This window comes from Hippocampus zosterae, chromosome 3, assembly GCF_025434085.1.
Source record: "Hippocampus zosterae strain Florida chromosome 3, ASM2543408v3, whole genome shotgun sequence".
NCBI classification, from domain to species: domain Eukaryota; kingdom Metazoa; phylum Chordata; class Actinopteri; order Syngnathiformes; family Syngnathidae; genus Hippocampus; species Hippocampus zosterae.
This window is the reverse complement of record NC_067453.1, coordinates 2669342-2696486: the sequence shown is the minus strand read 5'-3', so window position 1 is coordinate 2696486 and position 27145 is coordinate 2669342. Positions and strand designations below refer to the sequence as shown.

At 41.7% G+C, this 27145-nt stretch overlaps 2 protein-coding genes across 2 annotated transcripts in view; both read right to left on the bottom strand.

Moving 5' to 3' along the window:
• Positions 1 to 154, bottom strand: part of bcar1 (BCAR1 scaffold protein, Cas family member) — a 33875-nt gene extending 33721 nt beyond the window's left edge. The window contains exon 1 of the mRNA XM_052060844.1: positions 6 to 154. Within this exon, the coding sequence (XP_051916804.1) occupies positions 6 to 17 (12 nt within the window). The 5' untranslated portion in view covers positions 18 to 154. The remainder of the gene's footprint in view (positions 1 to 5) is intronic.
• cfdp1 (craniofacial development protein 1) overlaps positions 17 to 27145 on the bottom strand; it is a 35781-nt gene continuing 8652 nt past the window's right edge. The window contains exons 2-7 of the mRNA XM_052060952.1: positions 10981 to 11107; positions 9072 to 9279; positions 6995 to 7101; positions 6730 to 6855; positions 6337 to 6495; positions 17 to 4581 (exon numbers count right to left, since the gene is read on the bottom strand). Of these exons, the coding sequence (XP_051916912.1) occupies positions 4485 to 4581; positions 6337 to 6495; positions 6730 to 6855; positions 6995 to 7101; positions 9072 to 9279; positions 10981 to 11107 (824 nt within the window). The 3' untranslated portion in view covers positions 17 to 4484. The remainder of the gene's footprint in view (positions 4582 to 6336; positions 6496 to 6729; positions 6856 to 6994; positions 7102 to 9071; positions 9280 to 10980; positions 11108 to 27145) is intronic.

Sequence of the window (27145 nt, the reverse complement as noted above, 5' to 3'; positions counted from 1 at the left end):
CTTACGGTGACAGACATTCTGCTGGTTTACGTCCTTGATCCTGGCTGTAAAACGAACAGTGATTCCTTTACGCCTTTTTCAAGCAAGGCGATACCTTCAAGCCTTTTTCATCGGAAACGGGTATATCCACGGCTCCCGGAGAGTTCGTCCTTCTTCCTCTAATCATAATTTACTCCAACGAAGAGCCTCCTTCGGCCTCGCTAAAAATGCTTGATTAAACCTTAATATGACAACCGTGCATTTACTGCAAGTCAGCAATTTCCCCATTGGCTCATTTACGTACGTTTACGAACAAATGCAGCAACGTATTCAATTAAAAAAAAGAACCAGAGACATCTCAGTACGAGACGCTTGTCAAGTGGAGCAGACCACCACATCTGTCGGTGACTTCGACATTTCCCGTCGAAACGGGAAAACCTTAAAGGGACCGCCCCATCCCTGTTCAGTCGAGCTGTCCCAACTTCGTTTGGATACTGTACTGTATTTTTTAGGAAGGAAAAAAAAATACATTCATTCATTCATTTTCGCCTCTGTTACAAAAACGTCATCGTCCACCAATAAAAAAAAACATTCTGCACAAATGAAATGTAATGGAAGATCATTCCCGACAGTTAAAAAAAACGTACTGACAAATTAAAGACAGCAGGAAACCCGTTTCCGCCAGTTTTTTTAACCTCCCAATGGCAGACACAAAGATGACATTTAGGAAAAGTTAAAAAGAAAACATCCCAATGGTTTTGGGACGTGTTGCGCCAAAGCAAAAGAAGAGAGTGAGAAACGTAGTGAGGGTCACCCACATAGTGCATGCTCTTCTTTAATGTGGATCAGCTATCACATGTTTAAAAACACCATTTACAACCTTCATAACGGCAACTTTTAGGTTGCCATGGATCACATCTACACGAAGCCAGGTAATCAAGTCAGCGTTTCAAATGTTGCTTGCCAATGTTAACAGCAGTGGGACATGTCAATTCTTAAAATTTAATAAGATTTGTCTGTAGCTTTTTTTTCAGCCCTTGCTGGTGGGCTGACAAATTGCTAAATATAACATTTTATTAACAATCCATGATGACAATCTTCATTAAATGTACATTATTTTAAATATTTGATTTCTGGTGCAGCCCGGTAGGTTGTCAAGTGGTTAGCATGTCGACTTCACAGTGCAGAGGCACTTCGATTCCAGCTCCGGCCTTCCTGTGTGGAGTTTGTATGTTCTCCCAGTGCCTGCGTGGATTTTCTCCGGTTTCCTCCCACATTCCAAAAACATGAATGGCAGGCTGATTTAACACTCCTAATTGTCCCTTGGTGTGAGTGTGAGCTTAACGGTTTTTCGTGTCTGTGTGCCCTGCGATTGCCTGGCAACCGGCTCAGGGTGTCCCCCGCCTACTGTCAGAAGACAGCTGGGATAGGACCCAGCAACCCTAGTGAGGATGAAGCGGTTCAGAAAATGAATGAATGTATGAATGAATGAATGATTTCTGGCCTGCGCATATAGAATAAGTGCAAAATGTATTATTTTCCTCATGACTTTTCAAGAAAACTTGTCTCTGACTCAAGTGAAGCTGATCACTTTTGTGAATGACCGATACTAACTGAAGACCATGTCATAATGAATTGAGATTAACCAAGATGAAAACATTTGCTAAGAAAAGCAGCCTATGTTATTGTTCCTTTTGTGTTTCATTATTATGATGCACTTGTTTACTATTGATTGGTGATTGAATGTACCGGTAATTCCAAAAATCATGTCGAAAAATGTGGGTTTCAATTTGCACAGCTGAATTGTATTGTGTATGGTGTGAGGTTGAGCTTGTTTCAATTTGTTCATGTTGGAGGCTTTTCCAGCATAAACTGCCAGTTTACGGTCATACCTACATCTCATTTGGGTTTACCGAGTCCAGATTTGGACTTGGCCACTCCAAAACCTATATTTATTTTTTTGCTGCCTAAGGGAAAAGAGTTTATACTTGAGGAGAGGAAAAAAACAAACAATTGACGAAAACCAAATGGTTTGCTAAAGCAGCCCTTGTTATTGTTCCTCATACTCGTGTTTACTATTATGGGTCTGCTCGTGAAGCAGGGCACGACATCGATACTACACTGATTTGCTGCTAAACCGCTTTATAATTAAAGCGGCCTGAACATAACCCCACAAATTATATAACAAAACCTGTGTCTCGATTGCCCCAGTTGTGTTGTGATGTGTATTGCCAAGTTGAAAGGACGACATAACAGAAAAGTCTGGGACAGAAAATGTCTCAGTGTCACACAGGTCACATCATGGTGGCAAGTGCAAACATGATGCCCTTGAATAGAAGTACAGATACTAGTGTACATGTACTTATTCAACTCCTACACTTAAGATAAAAAGTACACACTCTTTAGTACAAAGCTAACAACTCATACCAGAAAAAAGACTAAGATCAAAATGTTGCATTGCTTTAAATTGGACCTAGAAAACCAAAACCGGTCTGAAGTCTATGCAAACGAATACCCAAATATTTTCAGTCGACCACAATCTCTCTACATGATAAACATTGTTCATAATTGATGACGAAAGGGAAAGAGAATGTATGAAAAACAAAAAAGCATTCTAAATATTAATAAATGCAGAACAAAAGATGCTTGAATAAAGTATATGGCCTTTTGAAATAAATTTGTAAATATAACAAGCAAGAGAGTTCTTTATCACACATTACTAGAGCAGAATAAAAGCAACACATAAAATGGGAAATACGACATTCAAACATTCAAATAGCTCTAAAAATAGACTATCCAGAATACTGAATTAAAGATAAAATACTGTCATTGATAAAATTGCATTAATAGTTAATGAGTTGAAAGAATATTTTGTAAATGTCGGTAGCTACCTAGCAAAAGAAATCCCTGAGCCAAGCATCCAATATGACTCTTCAACATATTAAAAACAAATCTTTCACCATGTTGCTTTGTGCCGTAAACTATTAAATGTATAAACACACAAAGTCGACAGATTGTTTTCATATTGACATGACAGTAACATGTATTGTAGAACATGCGGGGCAACGTTTCACATGTATACTGGATGCAAGCTGTTTTTTGACGCTGGTTCCATCAAAAATTTCTCAATGTAATTTCACTACTCCCACAGATTATTTCAGTGTTCAAAGGATTAACAGAGATTAACGATCTAACACCTTCTGAAAAGAAGGTGTTCCTCCGCCTGGTGGTACTGCTCCAGATGCTCAGTAGCCTCCTGCCTGAGGGGAGAGGATGGAAGAGGGGGTGTGCCAGGGAGGGTCGCGTCATTAGAGCTTGAAAAAAATACGTTTATTCAATCTTTATTTTGACCCGTTTATTTTTAAAAATTGGATTGACCTTTTATTAATTTCAGTGTTAAAATAAAATCATGACACTGAACTCTTTTACTCCAGGTCTTTTTTTTAAAAACTTTGTACAATTTAGAATAATCAATACTTGACGATATCGATCAATATAAAATTACACTTTTCAGCCATATTGTTCAGCCCTGGGGTTGTTGGGCCCATCACACGGACACGCTTGGACCAAAATTCAATCGGGAACATTTGTTGCATTTGTCCTTCCCTCTGGTTCAAAATACTGACCAAACAAATGCGTTCGTCAAACTGACAATATTAGTCCATCTTTGATGTGCGTCTGGATGTTTCTTTTTGGTTGGAAGTTTCCAAACTGAATTTGTTGGAGATTTGCAATGGTGTTTTTTTTTTTACGCCAACATTCAAACCTATAAATTCGATTAGAGTAGTTAAACATGGCACAAAGTGCACCTGTCGTTTTATTACTTAAGGTTTAAGCCTATTAAACAATTCCTGCGAGTTTTATTGGGCAGACATTTTTGGACCAGCATACAAAATTCCAATGTCCACTCTTTTGGTAGACATTTTTTTTTTAACGTGAAAGCGCAGTTGAGATCTCCAAGTCGCTTCCTGACTTGTGAGTGTATTTATCTTCTCTTAAAAAGGCACTCCAAAAGTGTCAACAGGCAGGATGGAGTTTCATGTAAATGCTATGAACTATTGGCATATGAACGCACAATAAATTCATAAATGATGAGAATGCTATTTTTGATTTTACTAGCCCAAACAACAACTCGGCAATGAGAGACTGCTGCTTTATTCACAATTGTCGGCGGCGGAGGGTACAAAGGAAGTTGAATAAAATAGTCAATGTTATTTCAAACACAGAAATAATAACCGAGAAACATTATTAATCACAGCATAAAATAGAAGAAGGGTTGACCTGAAATTCTGTTTGTCGGTTTTCCATGGCCGTAAACCAGATTATGTTCACTGCTAAAAAAAAGGCTGTCAACTTCAATGAGTAAAGTTTATAACACAGAGAGAAAAACTTGGCCTTGATATCACATTTATTACAAACTTGGACAATTATTATTCGAATAACGAAATATACTTGAGACAAAGAAGCATTTGAACTCACTTTAGAGGAAATATGATAGTCCCGTTTTATGAGGAATACTTCATGTTTTTTAAACGCACTGCTTTCTCCATCTCAAACTGTCTGTGATCGACACGCTCCAAGAAGTTCTTCCGTTCCACATACCTTGACAGAGAAAAGAGGATAAAAAAAAGGGCGTGAGACCAATTTTTACATTCACAAATCCACAAAGAAAGGACAGTAAGTACAGAGATGTGAAAATAAAAAGATAAACAAAATAAAGTTAAAAAAAAAAACAAGATTAAAATAGAAGGTCATTCACGGTTTGAATGTGTGCAAAGATGCAAATTTCGCAAAGTATGGATACCACAGCAATAAAAATGCAAGAGGCTTGAATTGAACATATTAACAAGATCTTTGGACTTGAAAAAAAATATTCAATATGAAGGAATGAATAGGAATTTAGGAGGGGGGAGACGTGTTCTGTAGCGTATATAGACATTTATTAGTCAAAATGGGACCTATTTTTCTGACAACCTCTCTTCTCGCTCTGCCCACTTTCATCTTTTTTAACTAATCTTGCGGCCCATGTCAAATGTCGTATTTTTGAAAAGTGGATGGCGGGCCGCAAATCGCCCAGGGCCTTAGTTTGGCCTTAATATCAACCAGTTCATTTGACTTTTGTAATAGTTGACTTGATCTCTTAAAGATTAACTATTAAATGTTAATATAAAATCACTATGTTCAACCTTTTTTCTCCAGGTCCTTATTTTGAGTTGTGCAAAGTTTTTAAATAAATAAAAACTCAACACTTATCGACCAATATGAGATACTGAGATCACGTTACAATTTTCAGCCTTATCGCCCAGCAAAGGGTCATGCTCGGGCCACAATATTGCCCGGGAATATTCATTAATGGCGGCCTTCATGCGCCAAAAAATGTTCAACTGGTTTTCCATGCAGCAGTCATGGAAACGTATCATTAACGAGGGGATGCGTACATCATGCAATGAAAAGCTGCCATTGACGGGCCGTCATGGGACACCCTGAACTGGTTGCCAGACAATCGCAGGGCACACATAGACAAACACGCTCACACTTTGGGACAATTTAGAGCTTTCTATTAACCTGCCATGCGCGTTTTTGGAATGTGGGAGGAAACCGGAAGACCCGGAGAAAACCCACGCAGGCATGGGGAAAACATGAAAAGTCCACACAGGAAGGCCGGAGCCGGAATCGAACCATGCACCTCTGCACTGTGAGGCGGACAGGCTAACTAGTCGATCACTATGACGCCCACTCGCAAGTTAGTACAAATTAATTCTTCAAGACCCAACCATCCATTTAACATGTTGTGTTTTTCAACAATACTACCCAACAGTACGAATAATTCGACATACTGTATATGACTAAAACTAGACAAGCACGCAGCTTCCGTTGCCCAAATGCGAGGCGGGTCATGAGCGCCTCAGTGAATGGGAGCGTGCTGGATGGAAAGCCGTCCTTTATAAAGCAGATCGTGCTCGTTTCGTTAGATGGCCGTCAACGTGGCAAAGGACACGCCCAGACGTGGATATTTCTTTATTTAATTTACACAGGAAAGATTTAACCTGACGCACGGTCAACCTTCTATGTGCATTCTGACAGGCGGACACAGAGGTGGACCTCCTTCACTGTATGTACCGGTAGGAGCAATAAAACATGCACTCGCGCTGGGCGATCGGATTAAATTTTTACTCTGCACACATTGAAGAAAGCCGGAGCGTTTGCAAGCGGAATGGTCACACTTGCGAGCCCTGCAGACATGGCATGACAGTCCTTTTCAACAATCAACTGATAAATACACAAAAGACAAATTATAAGGGAGGCGGGATAGAGTGATAATAAAAACGAGGGACGCAGATCATTAGCATCTCTTACCCTTCTCTACCCCTGTTGTGTATTGCCAGCTCCTCAGTGATACCCTCCTCATATTTAAAAGCATCCCAGTCCATCTTTGACTTCTCCAGCGTGCTCATTTTTTGTTTCTTTCCCCCAATACGACTCAGTAAACTGGACATACCTGCTGGGCGTTTGGAACTGCGAACACAAAATGGAGACGTTTGACTTGACAGCTGATGAAATCACGAATATAGCATATGTAAATATCCTTAGACTGTATCAAATTTCGTGAATGGTGAGATGACTAAGTTAACATTCATACACGAGCTTGAGCTCTCTCATCCCTTTGAGTGGGACAACTTCCCTTGCACAATCAGTGCCTGTCCCAATACTTTTTTGCCCCACTGTAATTGATTGTGTGGTTCATCATACCTGGGGCCAGGACAGGTTGACTGGTTGGAAGATGTGGGACTTTCTTCGCCTGTCTTCTCTTTTGTACACTGGCTCTTGAGATGGATCTTTGCTTCTCTGGAGTCTGCTAATACTTCTTTATTGACTCTAACAAAGCAAGAGACAGTGAATATGGAAATCAAAGGCGACAGAAAATAACATTTTCAAGCTGTTTGTGATTAGTACATGACAGAATATACATTAAAAAAAATAAAAACATCCTTGGTGGGATAATGACATATTGTACCTGACTTCTTCTCCTGCAAAATCAAAAACTTTCACGATGGTGACTTTAGCTGGATCTGATTCCTGTGATTCAGTTCTCATACAAACATTAGGTGCAGAAGGATTAGCCTGAGGAATAAGAACAACAGGTTGTTAGAATATCAAGAAATGTGAAACTACTGTTCCCCAAATAGACCTCCACGATAGACACCATGTTCCAATTCCTCTCCAAAGTTGCTCACGGTGAGAGGCAGAGTGCAGCACATGAGCAGTGGTCTGTTAATGAACTACTGCGCTAATCACAAATTATGTTCAAAACTCAAGCTTGTCCAAATGCGCACTTGGCACCAGGACACCCTTGGACACAGTTTTAGGATCGACTTCAGGGTTGTGTAAGCGGCCTTGCAGCTAATGTCTTGGAAACGCAAGTGGAGCTGTCACCTGGTGGCGAGTTGGAAAAGATCCTACCAGGCATATGCAAATGGGTTTAGAGGGTCTGCTGGGAACGTCTGGCAGAGTCCCCTGTCAAAAGGAGTTTCAGCTCCCACCTTTGGGATAATTTCTACCATGTCCCTGAGGAAGCAGGGGACAGTGCTGTGTCTCCGTTGCTGAAGCAGCCGACTGGTGCTGCGCCAGCAAGGTAGTCAGTGCCTGTTATGGCAGCAATCCTCAAACCAGTTGGTGGACCCCGGCGGTGGAGTATGCCGTCAAGCATCTTCCCGTCGTTCCTAAAGGCTTTGGATGCCGTCCTGGTTGACATTCCGCAGCAACATCGTATGGGTGTCAGGCAAAGTGCTTCTGGATTGGCAGGCTGCGGTGGTGGGTCCCCTGTTTAATTCCTTCAGTACCAGCCAATTCTGGACCAAGTCTGAAAAGACGTTTAAAAACGTCTTTGGGAGTGAATGAGTTAAGAGGGGGCACATGAGGTTATGTTCCATCTACAGGGGGATCACAATTCTCAGCCACCTGGCTACTCAGGGGTGCTGAAGAGGCAGGACCATCAGGAAGTCAAATCATTGAAATGTGGTTTTTATTCTGGTGGTGGGATAATGGAACAGCTCTATACCCTCCAGCAGGGTCCTCATGGGTGCATGGGAGTTTGCTCAAACAACCTCCATTTGTTATGTGGAACTGAAGATGATTGGCAGCTTCCCTCAGGTAGTTCTGTGAGGTGGTGCGTCAGGAGACTTGCTTGGCTTGAGACTTGTACAGCATTGAATATGGCTGTTGCACTCTCATTCGTGCTCAGTTTATGATTTGATTTTCAAACAATACATTGGTGTCAAACATTGCATTATTCCTAAGCAGCTGGAGCTCTGGTGCAAGCGACACAACCTCGGGCTGAACACGCTCAAGACTGTAGAGATGATCGTGGACTTCAGGAAAGATTCTTCTCCACAGTTGCCCCTCACACTATCCAACTGCCATGTGTCAACCGTCGAGACCTTCAAGTTCCTGGGAATCACAGTCTCCCAGGACATGAAGTGGGGGAAGTCAACACCATCTCCATCCTGAAAAGGGCCCGGCAGCGGATGTACTTCCTGAGGCTGCTGAGGAAGCATGGCCTGCCACAGGAGGTGCTACGACAGTTCTACACGGCAGTCATCGAATCAATCCTGTGTTCTTCCATCACGGTTTGGTTTGGGGCCGCCACAAAAAAGGACAAAATCCGACTTCAACGGACAGTTAGGACGGCAGAAAAAAATCGTTGGCACCGCCCTACCCACTCTTGAGGACTTGCACACTGCAAGAATCAAGACAAGGGCACGGAAAATCCTCCTGGATCCCCCGCACCCTGCCCACCACCTTTTTCAGCCACTCCCCTCAGGTAGACGCTACAGATCCATGCGCACCAAATCCAGTAGACACTTAAACAGCTTCTTCCCTCTAGCCATTAACTCCTTAAACAGTCACTGACGTAGTCACTCTTCTTGCACCACAAAATGGTACTACAAAACTACTGGTTACTCTAAAAAATGGTTCAATGATTTTGTTGTTTACGATGATACTAGTGCAGCGTGTTATACCGGAGACAAATTCCTTGTATGTTGTACATACTTGGCCAATAAAAATGATTCTGATTCTGATTCTGAAATTACCTCCGGTGTGGTGTGAGATGGTGACCCAGCCATCGATGCTTTCGGTCTGGGGGCAACATCAGACAAGAAACGAGCCCAGAGGTCATCGGATTGTTTCTTTTGTGCACCTTTCTCATCATTCTGTACTTGTGACAGTTTTTCCACATCTTCGGTACCATCACCATTCTTCTCCTCTTTGTCTACTTTCACCACACGTTTTGGTCTCTTTCTGTGGAGAATCACACAAATCAGTTAATATATAATACACACATTTACACAAATACACATAGATCACACAAAAAGCAGTGTTGAATGGGCCAGCTGTGTGAATTTTAGGTTATCATAGCATTTAGCACGTTTTATCTTTTCTCGTCATCGCTTTGTGAGCATGATGCTTGTCAGAAACGCAGCTTTTTCGCCGTCACGAAGGCAATGATTATTAACTTAGGAGCGACACCACAACATGTTAAGGCACACTAGTAGCCGGCCAAAGCTGTTGCTGTGATGCGGCTTCTGCGTAAGTAGCACAGAATAGATTCCTTCAACATCTGACTACCCGCAGGAGGTGATGTGAGGCCAGCAAAGCATTTTGAGACCATCTTGGTGGTTCTTCCTTCTTTTCAAGGTTGCCATTTTGCTATTCAATGGGTTTGAAGGAGGTGCAAGATGAAACATTTTGTCATGTACACTATGATTTCAATCCTTGTAATACATATCTATGTATTTATGCATGTTTGTGGACAGTATGTGGGCTTATTGCCTTCATAGCTACACTTATTATTTATTTTTTAAACCAATGCATTTCTTTAAAAAGATGAGACTCCTAAGTGAGTTTTAAATTGTGAACCTATTCATATATTTTAATATCATAAAAACATTTGTCACACTCGACTGCATCTGCGTTCTGTACTCCACTTACACAGATGAAAAATGTGAATTTAATAAAAAATTCCCAAGGGGCAATTTAAAAGTCCACTTACATATATAGTCCACCTTACATATAAGTCCACTTTATATATATATACAGTATATATATATATATATATATATATATATATATATATATATATATATATATATATTAGAGCTGTCAAACGATTAAAATATTTAATCTAATTAAAAATGCAACTGTCATAATTAACTCAAATGAACTAAAAAAAATAATCGTGATTACTCACACATTTTTATCGTTTATGAATTTCCTTCTACATTTTTTGTCCTATGTTGTCCCCATTTTAATGCTCTCATCAACATGGAATCATGAATCTATGTGCCAAATGCAAATATTTACTGAAATATAAATTTCGATTTTCAACTTTAGGTGAACAATTTTTCACTTGGTGCAGTTATTCACACATAATCTCTCACACAATATTACTGTCCATCAATAACAGTGAAAAAAATATTTTGTCACACAACAGCTACTCTAACAGATTTTTTTTAATTAAATCACAACATTAATTAAATCACAAAACACAAAACCATTCTGGAAGGGGGGGGGGGGGGGTTCACTCCCCCTAACACGGTCAGGCTATGTTGATTGTGTTGGTCCTTCTTGCGCGGAAGTCTCTCTACGGTTTTGTGTAGACCTCATTTCGAATGACCACACTTGGTTCGATGACAACACTGGAGACGTTTTACTTTCGCTAGGTCGCTACCACCGTAGCGCACTGTCGCTGTCAGACGAACACAGAGAAGCTCCACCTGCTCTATTTATATGGACACAGAACACTGTAACCTTCCACACAAAATAGTTCCAAACAAGTAACAATCGCGTCAGTGGCATACATCGTATACCTGTATGATACAGAGAGAGAGAGAAGAACAGATAACTTTGGTCTTGTCAGTGAACTATGTCAACTATGGTGGCTCGTTTAAGTCCTATTGAGCAGACCCACAAATTCTCACTTCCCCTGGCTCCTCAACCCACCTCAAACTGCTGTCTTTTTTCTTGACCTTCCTCTTGGCCATGCTGTCAGGAAGTGGCACGCTATCATTTTCATGCAGAGGGTCTTCCTTTTCACACTCATTGATGTCATCCTCGCTGACGTTATTATCTGAGGAGAAACACGGAAATGAGAACAGAAATGCTCTTTTCACATGAAACACTGGACAAAAAAACATCATTCAAATCACAAAGATTCAGATGGAGGACAATTTTTTTGGCTAACAACATTCGGACTACTTGTGATGGTCAAATGTAGGGTTCCAAAAAAATATATAGATAAGATATGCAAGCGTTTAATCATAATTTTGCCGTTACAGAGCATAAAGTGTTATTGACCGCTGAATTAGTCCATTTGAATGAGGCCAATGATGGATGGTGGGGTTTCTGATGCGATCATTTTCATGCTGTTACTTAATCATTTAAGTAGATTTCATTAAAACCATGAAACATATTTTAAAATATTTAAATAGAGTGTTACCACATTGGTTTTCCAAAACAATTAATGAAAATGTAACTGTGAAGTGACTGTGAAGATTCATGACAAAATTGTATTGATGGGGAAAAAATGATTTTGTGGGCACACAATGCAGTAGAACATCAAATTATGAGTGTCCCTTTTTATGCACCAAATTTTCAAAGAAAGATTACTTTATTTGGGCTGTAAGAAGATCCAAATGTCATGATACGATAATTATCACTTTATTGTGGGGAAGTTGGTTAGATAGTGATATTGTTATCGTTTTGTTATCAAGATAGATGAAATTAAATAGAGATATTTTTCCACATGCTTCGACGACAATATAACCCCACCAATGCAGCGGCTCTATTTAAAATGTGTATGTGTTTTGATTTTGCTTTTTAAACACGAGGTGCAGCCATCTCATCGTTTGGATAAAGATATTGTAGTTATGAACTCCTGTTTGGAAAGTGGTAGTTTGGAGAGTAGAGAACATCATCTCACGTTGTGCCAATGTACGGTCATGCTACAGTCCTTTGAATACAAATGTCGTGTTACAGTTCATCTTCTACACTAACTGGCTCCCAATTCCATCCAGCTGTAGTAATATCAATCCAGTAACGTTGTGTTTCCTAATAATAACATTACCTCAACTTTATATATATATATATATATATATATATATATATATATATATATATATATATACTAGAGCTGTCAAACGATTAAAATATTTAATCTAATTAAAAATGCAACTGTCATAATAAACTCAAATCAACTAAAAAATTAATCGTGATTACTCACACATTTGTTATCGTTTCTTTTACATTTTTGGTCATATTTATCCCCCATTTTAATGCTCTCATGAACATGGAATCATGAATCAGTTTTCTATGAGCCAAATGCAAATATTTACTGAAATAACAAATTCGATCTTCAATTTTACATGAACATTTTTCACTTGGTGCAGTTTGGTATATTAAGATATTTTGTGATGTTTTCTTTAATCAATGTATTGCTTCTCAGTGAAAAAACTGCTTTGAGATGATTGCATGACTTGGTGACTTGGTTGCCTAAGCAATTCCAGAGATGGACTCTGGAGCCTGCTTTGACGACTTCATAGTCGGCTTTGTTTGAATTGTCAAAACTTGATTGAGATCAATGCCACTTGATTACACAACAAACAGTGTGGCGTAGGGAGGGATGAGAATGGCCACTCACCTCTCCCGATGCACACACTTTAGAGGATAAAAGGAGGGGAGCGATGCTCCTCAGCAGAGTCCGCTATGGGTTTTCCGTACAAACGCCTAGCTCGTATTGAAGCTCACTCTGCTGAGGGTGTTGGCTCTCCACCCTACTGGCACACGGTAAGAGTTCTTTAGCTTCATACAACTTGTTTGAACTGTGTTATCATTTCTGTGTGGGACCAATAAAGTGCCTATTGTCGGTAGCCAGAAGTGTCTTGTCGTTATTTCTGAGTGCCTATCTCCGACGATCCTTTATAAAACTTGATATTCATTCAAATTGAGTATCAGAAGTGTTTCAAAACATTTATTCACACATAATCTCACACAATATTACTGTCCATCAATAAAGGTGAAAAAGATATTTTGTCACACAACAGTTTTAACAGCTTTTTTTAAATGAAATAAAAATAGAGCAATATAACATTGTAAAGTTTACATCTAAGGTACACTAGTACTCAGCCTATAGTGGATTTAAACCATGGTTACATACTTCATTTTTCTCAAGTTTGCTTTCAACACAGCAGTCTGTTTCTGTATGTTAGTTGAAGAATAACGAGACACCGGACAACAGTGTTCATTATGTGCCGCTGTATTGGAAACTGCCGGCCGTACAAACAAGCACACGCACTTCCCCCGTGCTGCAGGGGCAAATCATTCTGAAAGGGGGGGTGGTTCACTACCCCTAACACAGTCAGGCTATGTTGATTGTATTGGTCCTACTTGCGCGGAAGTCTCTCTACGGTTTTGTGTAGACCTCATTTCGAATGACTACACTTGGTTCGATGACAACACTGAAGACATTTTACTTTCGCTAGGTCGCTACCACTGTAGGGCACTGTCACTGTCAGACGAACACAGAGAAGCTCCACCCGCTCTATTTACATAGACACAGAACACTGTAACCTTCCACACAAAATAGTTCCAAACACGTAAAATCGCGTCGGTGGCATACATCGTATACCTGTATGATACAGAGAGAGAGAGAAGAACAGATAACTTTGGTCTTGTCAGTGGAGCAATATGGCAACTTTTTAAAAGTAAACTTTCCATTCATAAACTCTTTAAGTATCCGTTTTCGGTGTCTCGCGCTGCCGTCACGGCAGCGCCGTGGCTAGCAAAACAGACATGGGCGTGGACTTCTGCAGCGCGCTTGTTGTTTGGTTTCTGGTGTATTTATAGAGCAACGTAACATCCGCTTGTGACGTGTGCCGCGTTAATCTCGTGAGAAAATTTTTAATCCCGTTAAAATTCATTTAAATTAATGCCAATAAAAATGCACTAAACTGACAGCTCTAATATATACATATGCATGTATATATATATATATATATATATATATATATATACACATATACCGTATTTTCACGACTATAAGGCGCCATTAAAAGTCGAAAGTTTTCTCCAAAATGGACAGGACGCCTTATAATGCGGAGCGTCTTTTATATGAGCCGAGTTCCAAAATCTGGCTGAGACCCGACACGCTGTTTATATAGAGAAAAGGCGGAAGTGAGGTCGACCAATCAGTGAAGCGCGTCCGTGCACTTATATGTAAATTATGGAGAGAGAGAAAATGTGTACGTGAGTGACGACACGCACGCATGCGGAGAAGAGGTCGGCCAATCAGTGAAGCGCGTCCGTGCGCTTATATGTAAATTATGGAGAGAGAGAGAAAATGTGTACGTGAGTGACGACACGCACGCATGCGGAGAAGAGGTCGGCCAATCAGTGAAGCGCGTCCGTGCACATAAATGTAAATATTAGGGATGTGAATCTCAGCACTGAGGACGATTCGATACACATCACGATCCACTGCCAGCGATGCGATACTTAAACGATACATGGAATTTTCTGGCGATACGATGCGATACGTTTCACCGTCGTCACGATGCGATACGATTCGATACACATTAAGTTCAAATCAATGCGATCCGATACGATACAATGCAATTTGTTGCGATATTGTGCAATTAAACATGATGCAAATAAGCAAAGAAAAAAAGCTTTTAAAAAGATGGAATTCACTATGGTATTACAAAAAGGATACCACTATATTCCTTATAAAGAGTAGAACTTGTAAAACAACTTATTTAAGCCCTTTCACAATTGGGTTTTGTGCAAAGAAAATGTAAACAATTTGGCACCTGAGACTCACAGCTGTTGCTATAGTGTAAACACAAACAGACTATTCTCACTGAGTGTCTTATATGAAATATAATAATAATATATATATATGTATATGAATCTCTAGCGCAAGATGTCCACCCATCCACTGTAAGTGCAACTCTTTGCACACTGTTCAGCGACACAGTAATCTCACTTCTCACTTTGTTGTACACATCGGGAATATGTTTGTAAGTGAACACAGACCTGTCTGGTATTTTATACCTGGGTTCCAAAACGTGCACGAGCTGTCTGAAACCCTCGTTGTCCACCACGCTAAGGCTGGAGGTCTTTGCATATGAAATAAGCAGTGGCCTTAGTTATAGCCATTGCGCGCTCACAGTGAGTTGCAAGGGGACTCCCAAAATAAGAGGCGATTTTTTTCTGATCCTGACCTGGTTTACCAAGAGTTTCTCCGGTGTCCGACGAGGAACTAGGCGGGGAAGCGGGAGGGAAACTTGTCGGTGATCTGGTGCCATCGGTTTAAGTGGGTCTGCATATTTGTGGTGCTGCCGTTGTATGGCTTCTTAGTGCGACATTCCTTGCAAATTACGGAGGTTTTATCAAGCTTTCCGTCTTTCTTTTCGAAGCCGTAGTATTTCCAAACATAAGATTTGAATGTTGCGGCTGCATTAAATATAGTAGTTTCCTTGCTGCTGCGTGCGCTAACTTCCATAATGTTTCGCTCGTTGTGTACTGGACTGTACGTGACGCACGGCTACCGTCCGTATTCAACACAAAACGCAAAGCAATGATGGTGCATTCATTGCGCCTAGGAAAGGGCAGATATGTGACGTTTAACATGAATAAATGATTTTATGGAATGATTTTACCGATACCCATCAATGCATCGTGATGAATCGCGATTTCACTGATACCCATCAATGCATCGTGATGAATCGCGATTTCATCCGTCAATCGCGTCGTACCCAGTGAATGAGCCGATGCACTCGGATCGCGGACGTGCGCATCGATGTATCGATTATTTTCCACACCCTTAGTAAATATATGAAGAGAGGTGGACGTGAGTGAGGACAGGCACGCAGGGGGTAGGTCCGGCAATGAGTGAAGGGTGGGCGTGTAAGTGGACGCTAAAGGCACGCCTCTAGCAGGTACCAGCACCTGTATAAAATGTGAGTATGTGCATTATTGCAAAACAACTTCGGTTTTGGTTTCCAAGAACCCCTGAAAATGTATTCCACAGAGACACGCCTACGAAGCGCAATTCAAACTCCAAGCCATCGGTTATGCAGTGAAACATGGGAATCGAGCAGCTGCCAGAGAATTTAATGTCAACGAATCCATGGTTCGCAAATGGAGGAAGCAGGAGAAGTCAAAAAGACGAAGCGGAGTTTCCGTGGAAATAAGGCGAGGTGGCCCCGATTTGAAAGACCAACTGGAGCGGTAGATTCTTGATCAAAGAACAGCCGGCAGAAGCGTCTCCACGGTCACCATTCGACTAAGGGCGAAAACGTTAGCCGAAGAATTGACATTTTCAAGGAGGTCCGTCTTGGTGCTTTCGCTTTATGAAACGGCGCCATCTATCCGTGAGAGTGATGACGACCGTGGCTCAGCATCGTCCAGCGGACTACAAAGAAAAGCTGGCCGTTTTCCGCACCTACTGCAGTAAGAAGATTGTCGACAAACGCATCCAGCCTAACCACATTACCAACATGGACGAGGTCCCGCTGACTTTTGACATCCCGGTGAACCACACTGTGGAGAAGAAGGGGACCAGCACGGTTGCGATACGCACAACGGGGCACGAGAAGTCAGCTTTTACTGTCGTTCTTGGTTGTCATGCCAATGGACAGAAACTGCCACCTATGGTGATTTTCAAGCGAAAGACGCTGCTGAAAGAAAAGTTTCCAGCCGGCGTCATCGTGAAAGCAAACCAAAAGGGCTGGATGGACGAGGAGAAGATGAGAGAGTGGCTAAGTGAAGTGTATGTTAAGAGACCGGATGGCTTTTTCCATGCCTCGCCGTCACTCTTGATTTGTGACTCCATGCGTGCCCATCTCACACCAGTGGTGAAAAACAAAGTCAAGCAAATGAACTCCGAGCTTGCCGTCATTCCCGGAGGGTTGACTAAAGAACTCCAACCGCTGGACATCGGGATCAACCGGGCGTTCGAAGTGAAGTTGCGAGCGGCATGGGAAAAATGGATGATCGATGGCGAACACAGCTTCACGAAGAGTGGGAGGCAGCGCCGGGCTAGTTACGCCACTATCTGTGAATGGATTGTGGCTGCTTGGACGAACGTATCTGCTAGTTCAGTTGTTCGAGCTTTTGGCAAAGCCGGCATCATTTCTGTGAAACCACATGACGACGAGAGTGACTCTGACAACGAGAGGGAACCCGGCGGTTTGGATGGATCACCGATACTTGCACAATTGTTCAATTCGGACACAGAAGACGACGACTTTGATGGCTTTCTGAGTGATGATTGAGCAAAAAACGTGAGTACCTTGTAAATAAAATACACCCGAACTCAGTTCTGCTTTCGTTGACTTTTTAAAAACGTGTTTTAGCTTCGAGCTTCAGTGTATGCTTCAATCTAACGTGTTAGCATGCATGCATGCCGTATGTTTATGCGTATGTTTTACCACTGTAAAACTGCGCCCATTAGTACAGTGCGTCCTGTGTATGTGTAAAATACAGAAATGTCACCCATTAATGAGACTGCGCCCAACCGTACGGTGCGTCGAATAGTCGTGAAAATACGGTATACATTATATATATATATATACATATATATATACATATACATATATATATACATATATATATACATATATATATACATATATATATACACATATATATACATATATATACATATATACATATATATATATATACATATACACATATACATATACATATAACTGAGCTATCCAGCCGCTTGTATATACAGTGCACTCCGCTTAATAGAACACCATTGGGCCGAAGCGCTTCTGTTCTACTAAGCGGAGTTTCTATTAACCGGAGACACTTTATTAGGTACACCTTCAGACACGTCGACGACCAAGTTATGCACGCAGAAAAACCCCTGCTGACGAGTTAGAAGAGATATTTCGACTGTGGACGTCCATATCTTTAATCAAACAACAAAACAACAACTTTACTCAACTTCAGTCAAACATCTCAAATCACGAGAACAATTTCGTTACTTTTGTCTGGAAACAGGAGTCCGTAATTTTGCGGTTGACTTCCCTCTCAATGCGCTGGATAAGAGGGAAGTCCTGGAAACCGCGGGCGTACCTTCTGAGAATCCCGCAATGCATCGTATCGTCTGCGTATGTCCTTCTTATCCGCAGGTGATAGCCCTCGTCTCTTGAATGAAGTTGAAGCCATTGTGACGTGCGTGTGTCTATGTGTGGAGTGACGCGTGCTACCTGTTGCTGTATACGGCTAGAACTACCGCGTTTTCTCGCGATAGTGGTACAGTATCGCGATAGCTACACTTCGTCTCTCTCTCGTCTCTTGAATGAAGTTGAAGCCATTGTGACGTGCGTGTGTCTATGTGTGGAGTGACGCGTGCTACCTGTTGTTACTGTATACGGCTAGAACTACCGCGTTTTCTCGCGATAGTGGTACAGTATCGCGATAGCTACACTTCTCGCGATAGCTACACTTCTCGCGATAGCTACACTTCGAAAACCACTAGTTTACAATGTTCATTGCTTACGGCCTGTTCTATTAAGCGGAGATCTGTTCTACTAAGCGGAGTATCTTTATAGGAAATTGCATTAGGCAAATCCGTTCCGGAGCCTTTTGCTCTATTAAGCGGATTACTCTATTAACCGGTGTTCTATTAAGCGGAGTGCACTGTATATATAAGCGGCTGGATAGCTAAGTCGGTTTGGCATACGGGAGACGGTGGTTCGAATCCCGCTTGGGGCAAAAAAATGAGCACATAACACCATCCAGCGTGGGTCCTTGGGCAAGATCCTTCACGCTAATGCCTACCTCATACAATGATGAGAGACAATAAAACGAATGACATGCCGGCTCAGACGATGCGATAACATGGCTCTGTTGGAATGCTACTACTCAAGCAACCCTAGTCAGAGGGGTTACATGCAGAGAACGTGGGCTAAATGGTTACTTCGAAACCCACAGTCACGGTTGACCACAAAACAACTAGTAGCTCATTGTTCCAACATCCACAAACGGCAACTGCTGTCACAACTTGAGATTGATGAGGTACAACGCAGGTTCCATGGTGAAGGGCCCCAGGCTGCCAGATCAGAGGAGGAGGTCATACAAGAGATTGGGAGGCAAGCCCCAATGAATGCAGATGATGAGATTGGGTGGACAGCCCCAATGAATGAAATGCTGAGCGAGGCAGCAACTGACCTGAAAGCCAAGATCATGGCGAGAATGAAAGCTGGGCAACCTAGAAACCGATTACAAAGGCTATGTGAAGTACCATCTGAAAGTCTCATAGAAAGTGTGAATGCAGCACTGAGGGCGATCCCTACCGTAACGATCACAGAAACCAATGAGCTGATATACGCTTCAGCATCAGTGATCCTAGAGACTCTGGGCTATAAGAGCAACCATGGAAGCCATGAGATACAACACCCACCATGGAAAAGACGGTTGGAGGCTAAGATCAAGGCGGCCCGGAAAGATGTGAGTCAATTGACGGAGGCCCAGAGAGGTGTGATGAAAAGGCCGATACCCGAGAGGTACATCCAGATGACCAAACCTGAAGCACTCGAAACTGCCAAACAAAGGCTCCAAGCCTTGTCCAGTCGCCTAAAGCGGTACACGAAAGAGAATGAGGCCAGACGAATAAACAGGCTGTTCGCAACACAACCTGCGAAAGTGTACGCTCAGTGGCAGGGTCCTAACAACAGAGCTGACCCACCAAGACTGGAAACTGAAAGGTACTGGAAAGGCATATAGGAGAAGGAGGTTGCACATAACAGCAGTGCACAATGGCTGGTGGCCCTGAGAGAGGAGCACAGAACCCAGTTACCATAACAGTGGCTGACAATCCCACCCCTTGAATGACGTCACGTCACGTGAGTTGCTCCGCATTGCCGAGCGGAAAGAAGGAGCAGCAACAGTAAAGTAAACATTTCTCTCGTGTGAAGCTTTCCCACATTTGAAAGTAAAGAACAGAGCGAAACATGGTGGCAGCGCGTGTGTAGAAATTGGCGACGTGAAGAGGGGGCTGGACGAAACGCTAGCTCGTTAGCACGAAAGCTAACCGCAGACGTTAGCACGGAAGCTAACTGCGAAAAGTCGCTACGCAGCTGGAACCCACGACCCGAGACCAACCAACCAAACGCCAGCGAGCGTGAGGGAGCCGGTAAACCCACTTGCCAGGTTAGAAACACCCAGCAGCAAGCCTACTGGACACGTCACAAACTAGCATACAACCGGCTAGCAACGAGACCCGACAAAATGCCACCCAAACAGAAGCAAGACACAAAGCAGGAAGAGGATTCCCTGACCCTCACTCAAGTAATTGAATTACTCCAGCAACAAAAAGAACTTTTGACGGCGCTCTTGCAACAACAACAGGAAAATTTCAAAGGATTTGTCAAGATGATAATAGACTCAACAAACTCACGACTTGACACTTTTACCAGGGAAGTCCAAGAAATAAAAACCAGCATCAACTTTACTCAAAAAGAGGTAGACGACATTAAAAAAAAATCTAATCTGTCAAACTGGCCATTCCAAAGACATGCAAACAGAATTCTACAAAGTATGTGACGGCATGCTTGTATTAACAGACAAGGTGGACTACTTGGAAGGACAGTCAAGAAGAAACAACTTAGTAATTGATGGAATTGAGGAAAAACCGGGAGAAACGTGGACTGAAACAGAGGAAAAAGTTCAAAAAATCCTTAAGGAGAAACTGCTGATACAGGGGCAAATTGAGGTGGAGAGAGCTCACCGCACAGGAAGACAAGACCCTGGAAGACCTCGACCAAGGCCAGTTGTGGTGAAATTTCTAAGATACAAGGACAGATCCTACAAAAAGCAAAATACTTAAAAGGCTCCAACATCTACATCAACGAAGACTTTACAGATGCCGTACGACAAAAAAGAAAAGAGCTCCTCCCAAAATTAAAAGCTGCACGTGACAGAGGGGAAACTGCCTACTTAAGACATAACAAACTTATTGTCCACCCCCGCACCAGTACTCCAACACAACAGGCTCGAGTTCAACACCATCAAGCAGCATACTGAGAATTTTTCACCACCAGACAATAAAAACTCTGACCCTGCTGAAGCAGGAAATTCACATACCAAAAAACATGGACTTTGAATCCTTTGAAGACCCTTCCAACCCTTTGATGACTTCCAACCCTACTGACCACAAGACGTTTGACCCTGAGAACAACTTGGACCCGGACAATAACTTTTTCAAGACCAACGACGGCCGCAAGGGAAACAGAGACGACCGAGAGGAAACCAGCGACGACTGCAGGGGAGCCAGTGACCGCGAGGGAGCCGGGAGACGGCGAGCCTGAGGCAGCCGAGAGACAACCAGCCAGAGCGCGTGAGGGAGTCGGCGACGACCGCAAGGGAGCCAGTGACCACGAGGGACCCAGTGATGACGGCGAGAGAGCGTGCGACGACCGCGAGGGAACCAACGACGGCCGTGAGGGAGCCATCAACGACTGTGTGGGAGCGGGAAATTCACATCCCAAAAACATGAACTTCCAACCCTTTGAAGATATTGACTATAAGCCATTTGATCCCGAGAACAATTTGGACCCAGACAATAACTTCTTCAACAACAAACAAAGGGTAACAAACTCTGACTATTACCTGGATGAACAATTCAACATTAATATAAAATTGGAAAATGCACTTTCGGTAATACACTTAAACAGTAGAGGTCTCTATAAAAACTTTAAAGAATACCTGACTAAATTAAAGGTTATGAAAATGTTTGCAACTAATAGAGAAAACAAAAAAGGAGGGGGGGTTGCAATATATGTAGACAAAGCACTTAAATGCAGTAAAATCGAGAGATTGACAAACACAATAGAAAACCTAATGGAATGTCTAACCATTGAAATACACAATAAAAAGGCATCAAATATCATCATAAGCTGCATCTATAGGACACCAGGAACATGTATTGACACATTCAATAAAAAACTAACAGATATGCTCAGTTACTACAACGATAAGAAAACACGAATAATATGTGGTGACTTTAACATTGACTTATTAAACCCAAATAGACACAAAAAAACAACTGACTTCATAAATACTATGTACAGCAACAGCTTTTTCCCAGTAATCCTGAAACCTAGCAGAATAACAGTTGACACGGCCACATTAATAGATAACATATTTATAAATAAGATTGATCATAAAATGGAAAGTGGACTTCTCATTAATGACATAAGTGACCACCTACCTGTTTTTGCAGTTTTTCATAATTATTTCGGTAGAAAAGCTAAATCAACAACTCGTATAACAGAAATAAGACTAAGAACCCTACGTTCCATCGATACCTTTAAGCAAGACCTAGAAAAACAAAACTGGACCGAGGTCTACTCAAACGAAGACCCAAATACAGCGTTTGAAGTATTTCAGTCTACCATAATCTCCTTATATGATAAACATTTTCCATTGACTAAAGTCTCCAAAAAGTATAAAGACCCAAGTAAGCCATGGATAACGAAAGGCATAGAAAACGCATGTAAAAAGAAAAACAATTTATATAAATTGTTTTTAAAATTCAGAACTGAAGAAGCAGAAAAAAAAATAAGACCCATAAAAATAAACTAGTAAATATTATAAGAACCAGTAAAAGAGATCATTATCATGCACTATTAGAGCAGAATAAAGGTAACACACAAGAAATATGGAAAATACTTAACCAAGTAATCAGAAATAGTCCTAAAAAAATGGATTATCCAGAGTATTTTATCAAAGGAAAAAATACTATTTTGGAAAAAACTGCAGAAATAGCAACTGAATTTAATGAGTATTTTGTCAACATCGGCAGTAACCTAGCAAAGCAAATTCCTGATCCAACAAACCTGTTTGAAATAGATAGATACGTAGAAAAAAAACTCCTCCACGATGTTCCTTACTGCTGTAAAACAAGAAGTATCAAATATTATAAAAACTTTTAAAAATAAAAAGTCAACTGATTGCTTTAATATTGATATGACAATAATCAAGCAGATTATAGAATATATAGTGCGACCGACCTTTCACGCACATATGCAACCTGTCATTCAAAGCTGGTATCTTTCCATCAAAAATGAAAATTGCTAAAGTTATTCCAATCTATAAAAGTGGAGAAAAACATCTGTTTACAAATTATAGACCAATATCACTACTACCACAATTTTCAAAAATATTAGAAAAACTATTTTCTCGCTGACTTGATAGTTTTATACAAAAGCATGCGCTGTTAAGTGAGGATCAATATGGCTTCAGGGAAAAACGGACCACCTCAATGGCAGTTGTGGAGTTTGTGGAAGCAATAGCCACTAATATAGACAACAAAGAATGTACTGTTGGGGTTTTCCTAGATCTAAAAAAAGCTTTTGACACAATAGATCACAGTATATTATTGAAAAAACTAGAAAGATATGGCATTAGAGGTGTAGCTTATAAATGGATAAAAAGTTATTTAGAAAACAGATATCAGTACGTGCAACTCATCTCATCTCAACTCAACAATAAAAAAACGAATCAACTGAAAATCACTCACGGAGTTCCTCAGGGGTCAGTGCTTGGTCCAAAACTATTCATCTTATATATAAATGATATCTGCAAGGTCTCAAAACTATTTAAATGTGTCCTATTTGCTGATGATACAACTTTCTACTGTTCTGGAATAAATCTGAAACGGCTCCTGACAACCGTAGAAAACGAATTAATCAAATTAAAAAACTGGTTCGACAGAAATAAATTGTCACTTAACCTGAAAAAATCGAAGTCAATTGTTTTTGGCACAAGACCAATCAAACACCAAGCTAAAATTATGGTAAACTCAATTGAAATAGAAAGAGCGTATGAAACCAAGTTTCTCTGATTAGTAATAGACTCAAAACTATGTTAGAAACCACATATCGATAACGTAAAAAGAAAAATAGCCAAGACCGTAGGGATCCTCTACAAAACCAAGGAAGTGCTAAATAAGAGATCTTTGTACACATTATACACTTCATTATTACCATATATGACCTACTGTGTGGAAATATGGGGAAATGCCTGCAAAACAAACACACTCACTATTCCCAAACTACAAAAAAAAGCAATTTGAATTATTAATAGATCAAAATATACGGAACCCACAAATCCACTATTTATCAAATTAAATACGATGAAATTTTATGACCTGGTTGACTTTAAAATCGCCCAATTAATGTACAAAGCACACAATAACCTGCTCTGCCAAAACATTCAGAAGTTTTTTGAAATTCGAGAAAGCAACTATGAATTAAGAGGTACCAACTTATTCAAAAAACTCAAAACAAGAACAAACATCAAGCAAAGAAGTGTATCTAGCAAAGGTGTTAATATGTGGAATAATCTGGAAACGGACCCAAAAATGAGTAAATCGCTTGCTGATTTCGAAAACAAATTCAAAAAAATAGTACAAACAACCTACATCAATCAGAGTTAAAATAATACATTCTAAACATTAAATATAATGACAAATCAGAACTAAGTTGATAAATAGAGAAAGGTATTGAAATATCCATTATGAATACAAGAGAAAATTGACAAGAGTGCCAGGGTGAGGATGTATATAATCCCGATACAAAACAAAAGTTGTGAAAATATCACGGTTAAGGGTAAAGTATGAGCCTTAATGGAGACTTCTTCTTACTTTTTCTTTTCTGATTGATATAAAAATGATTTATTAGATATAAACACATAACGGGGTAGGACTAGATAAGTTTTTTTACTTCATCCTACTCCCTTGAACATAATAACTGTGTTGAATGAAGACTGATTTCTTTCTTTTTACTTTTTGATCTACCTTATATTCTGTCAAATTATTACTGTATAAAATTTATGGTCAATAAACGAACTCAAACTCAAACAAACATGGGAATCTGTTGCAGTATGGGTATTTTTGTGATATGCATATATATAAAAAAAAAAAAATCCTCGTCTCACCCCCCCTCGGGTGGTGTCCGTCCCTCATTCAGCTCGGGTCCTCTACCAGAGGCCAGGAAGCTTGAGGGTTCTGCGCAGTGTCAAATTATTACTGTATATGTTTTATGTTCAATAAACAAACATACAGGAGAGAGTCTCAGATATGAAGAACTGGACAGCACCAGTCCACACCTACTGGCTAAAGAAACTCACAGCACTCCATGAGCACCTAGCAGCACAAATGAAACAGCTGCTGAGGGATGAGACTCACCCAGGATGGCTAACCGAAGGGCGAACGATCCTGATCATGAAGGATCCCTCAAAGGGTGCAGTGCCATCCAACTATCGGCCAATAAACCCTCCCAAACATGGAAGCTCATGTCAGGCATCATTGTGGCTAAGATAAGTGGACACATGGATCAATACATGAACGAAGCACAGAAGGGGATTGGTAGAGATACCAGAGGAGCCAAACATCAGCTCCTGGTTGACAGAACAGTCGCACAAGACTGCAGGTCCAGACGTACCAACCTGTGCACAGCTTGGATTGATTACAAGAAAGCCTATGACTCGATGCCACATACATGGATCACTGAATGCTTGGAGTTGTATAAGGTGAACAGGACCCTAAGAGCCTTCGTTGCGAACTCGATGAGGATGTGGAAAACCACACTTGAAGCCAATGTCAAGCCACTTACCCAAGTGTCCATCAAATGTGGCATATACCAAGGTGATGCACTCTCCCCACTGCTGTTCTGCATAGCACTGAACCCCCTAAGCCAAGTAATCACCAAGACAGGCTATGGATACCGCCTCAGAAATGGAGCTACAATCAGTCACCTCCTCTACATGGATGACATAAAGCTGTATGCTAAGAGCGAAAGGGACATAGACTCCCTGATCCACACAACCAGGATCTACAGGAGCGACATCGGGATGTCATTCGGGCTTGAGAAATGTAGTCGGATGGTGACTAAGAGAGGAAAGGTAGTCCGCACTGAAGGGGTCTCACTCCCTGAAGGAACAATAGCAGACATTGAGGACAGCTACAAGTACCTTGGTATACCACAAGCCAATGGCAACCTCGAACTGGCAACAAGGAAAGCGGCTACGGCCAAATAACTCCAGCGAGTGAGGCAAGTCCTAAGAAGCCAGCTCAATGGCAAGAATAAGACCCGGGCAATAAAAAGCTATGCCCTGCCAGTGATCAAGATATCCTGCAGGAATAATAAGGTGGCAAAAGGAAGAGATTCAGACCACGGACGTTAAGACCCGAAAGCTCCTAACCATGCATGGAGGGTTCCATCCCAAATCCAGCACCCTGAGACTGTACGCAAGCCGAAAGGAAGGAGGCCGGGGACGAGTGAGTGTGAGAGCCACTGTCCAGGATGAAACATCCAAGCTCCATGAATACATCAAGGAGAAGGCTCCAACGGATGACGTACTCAGAGAATGTCTCAGACAATGGGGAACAGAAGATGAGGCGCTGGAAGAAGGACCATCATGGGACGACAAGCCCCTACACGGGATGTACCACCGGACCATAACTGAAGTGGCTGATCTCAAGAAGTCCTATCAGTGGCGAGAGAGGGCTGGCCTGAAAGACAGCACAGAGGCCCTCATCCTGGCTGCTCAGGAGCAGGCCTTGAGCACCAGAGCCATCGAGGCCCAGATATACCACACCAGACAAGACCCAAGTTGTAGGTTGTGCAAAGAGGCACCTGAGACGATCCAACACAGAACTGCAGGGAAAAGCCTACATGGAACGCCATAACCAGGTGGCTGGCATAGTCTACCGAAACATCTGTGCGGAGTATGGACTGGAAACCCCAAGGTCAAAATGGGAAACACCTCCGAAGGTGGTGGAGAATAACAGAGCGAAGATCCTGTGGGACTTCCAGATCCAGACTGACAAGATGGTAATGGCGAACCAACCAGATATTGTGATCATAGATAAAGGGCCCTCATGATGAATACAATAGATGGACCAAGGTTTCCCTTGCCCGGACGCGGGTCACCGGGGCCCCACTCTGGAGCCAGGCCTGGAGGTGGGGCTCGTTGGCAAGCGCCTGGTGGCCGGGCCTACACCCATGGGGGCCCGGCCGGGCACAGCCCGAAGAGGCAACGTGGGTCCCCCTTCCCATGGGCTCACCACCCATGAGAGGGGCCAAAG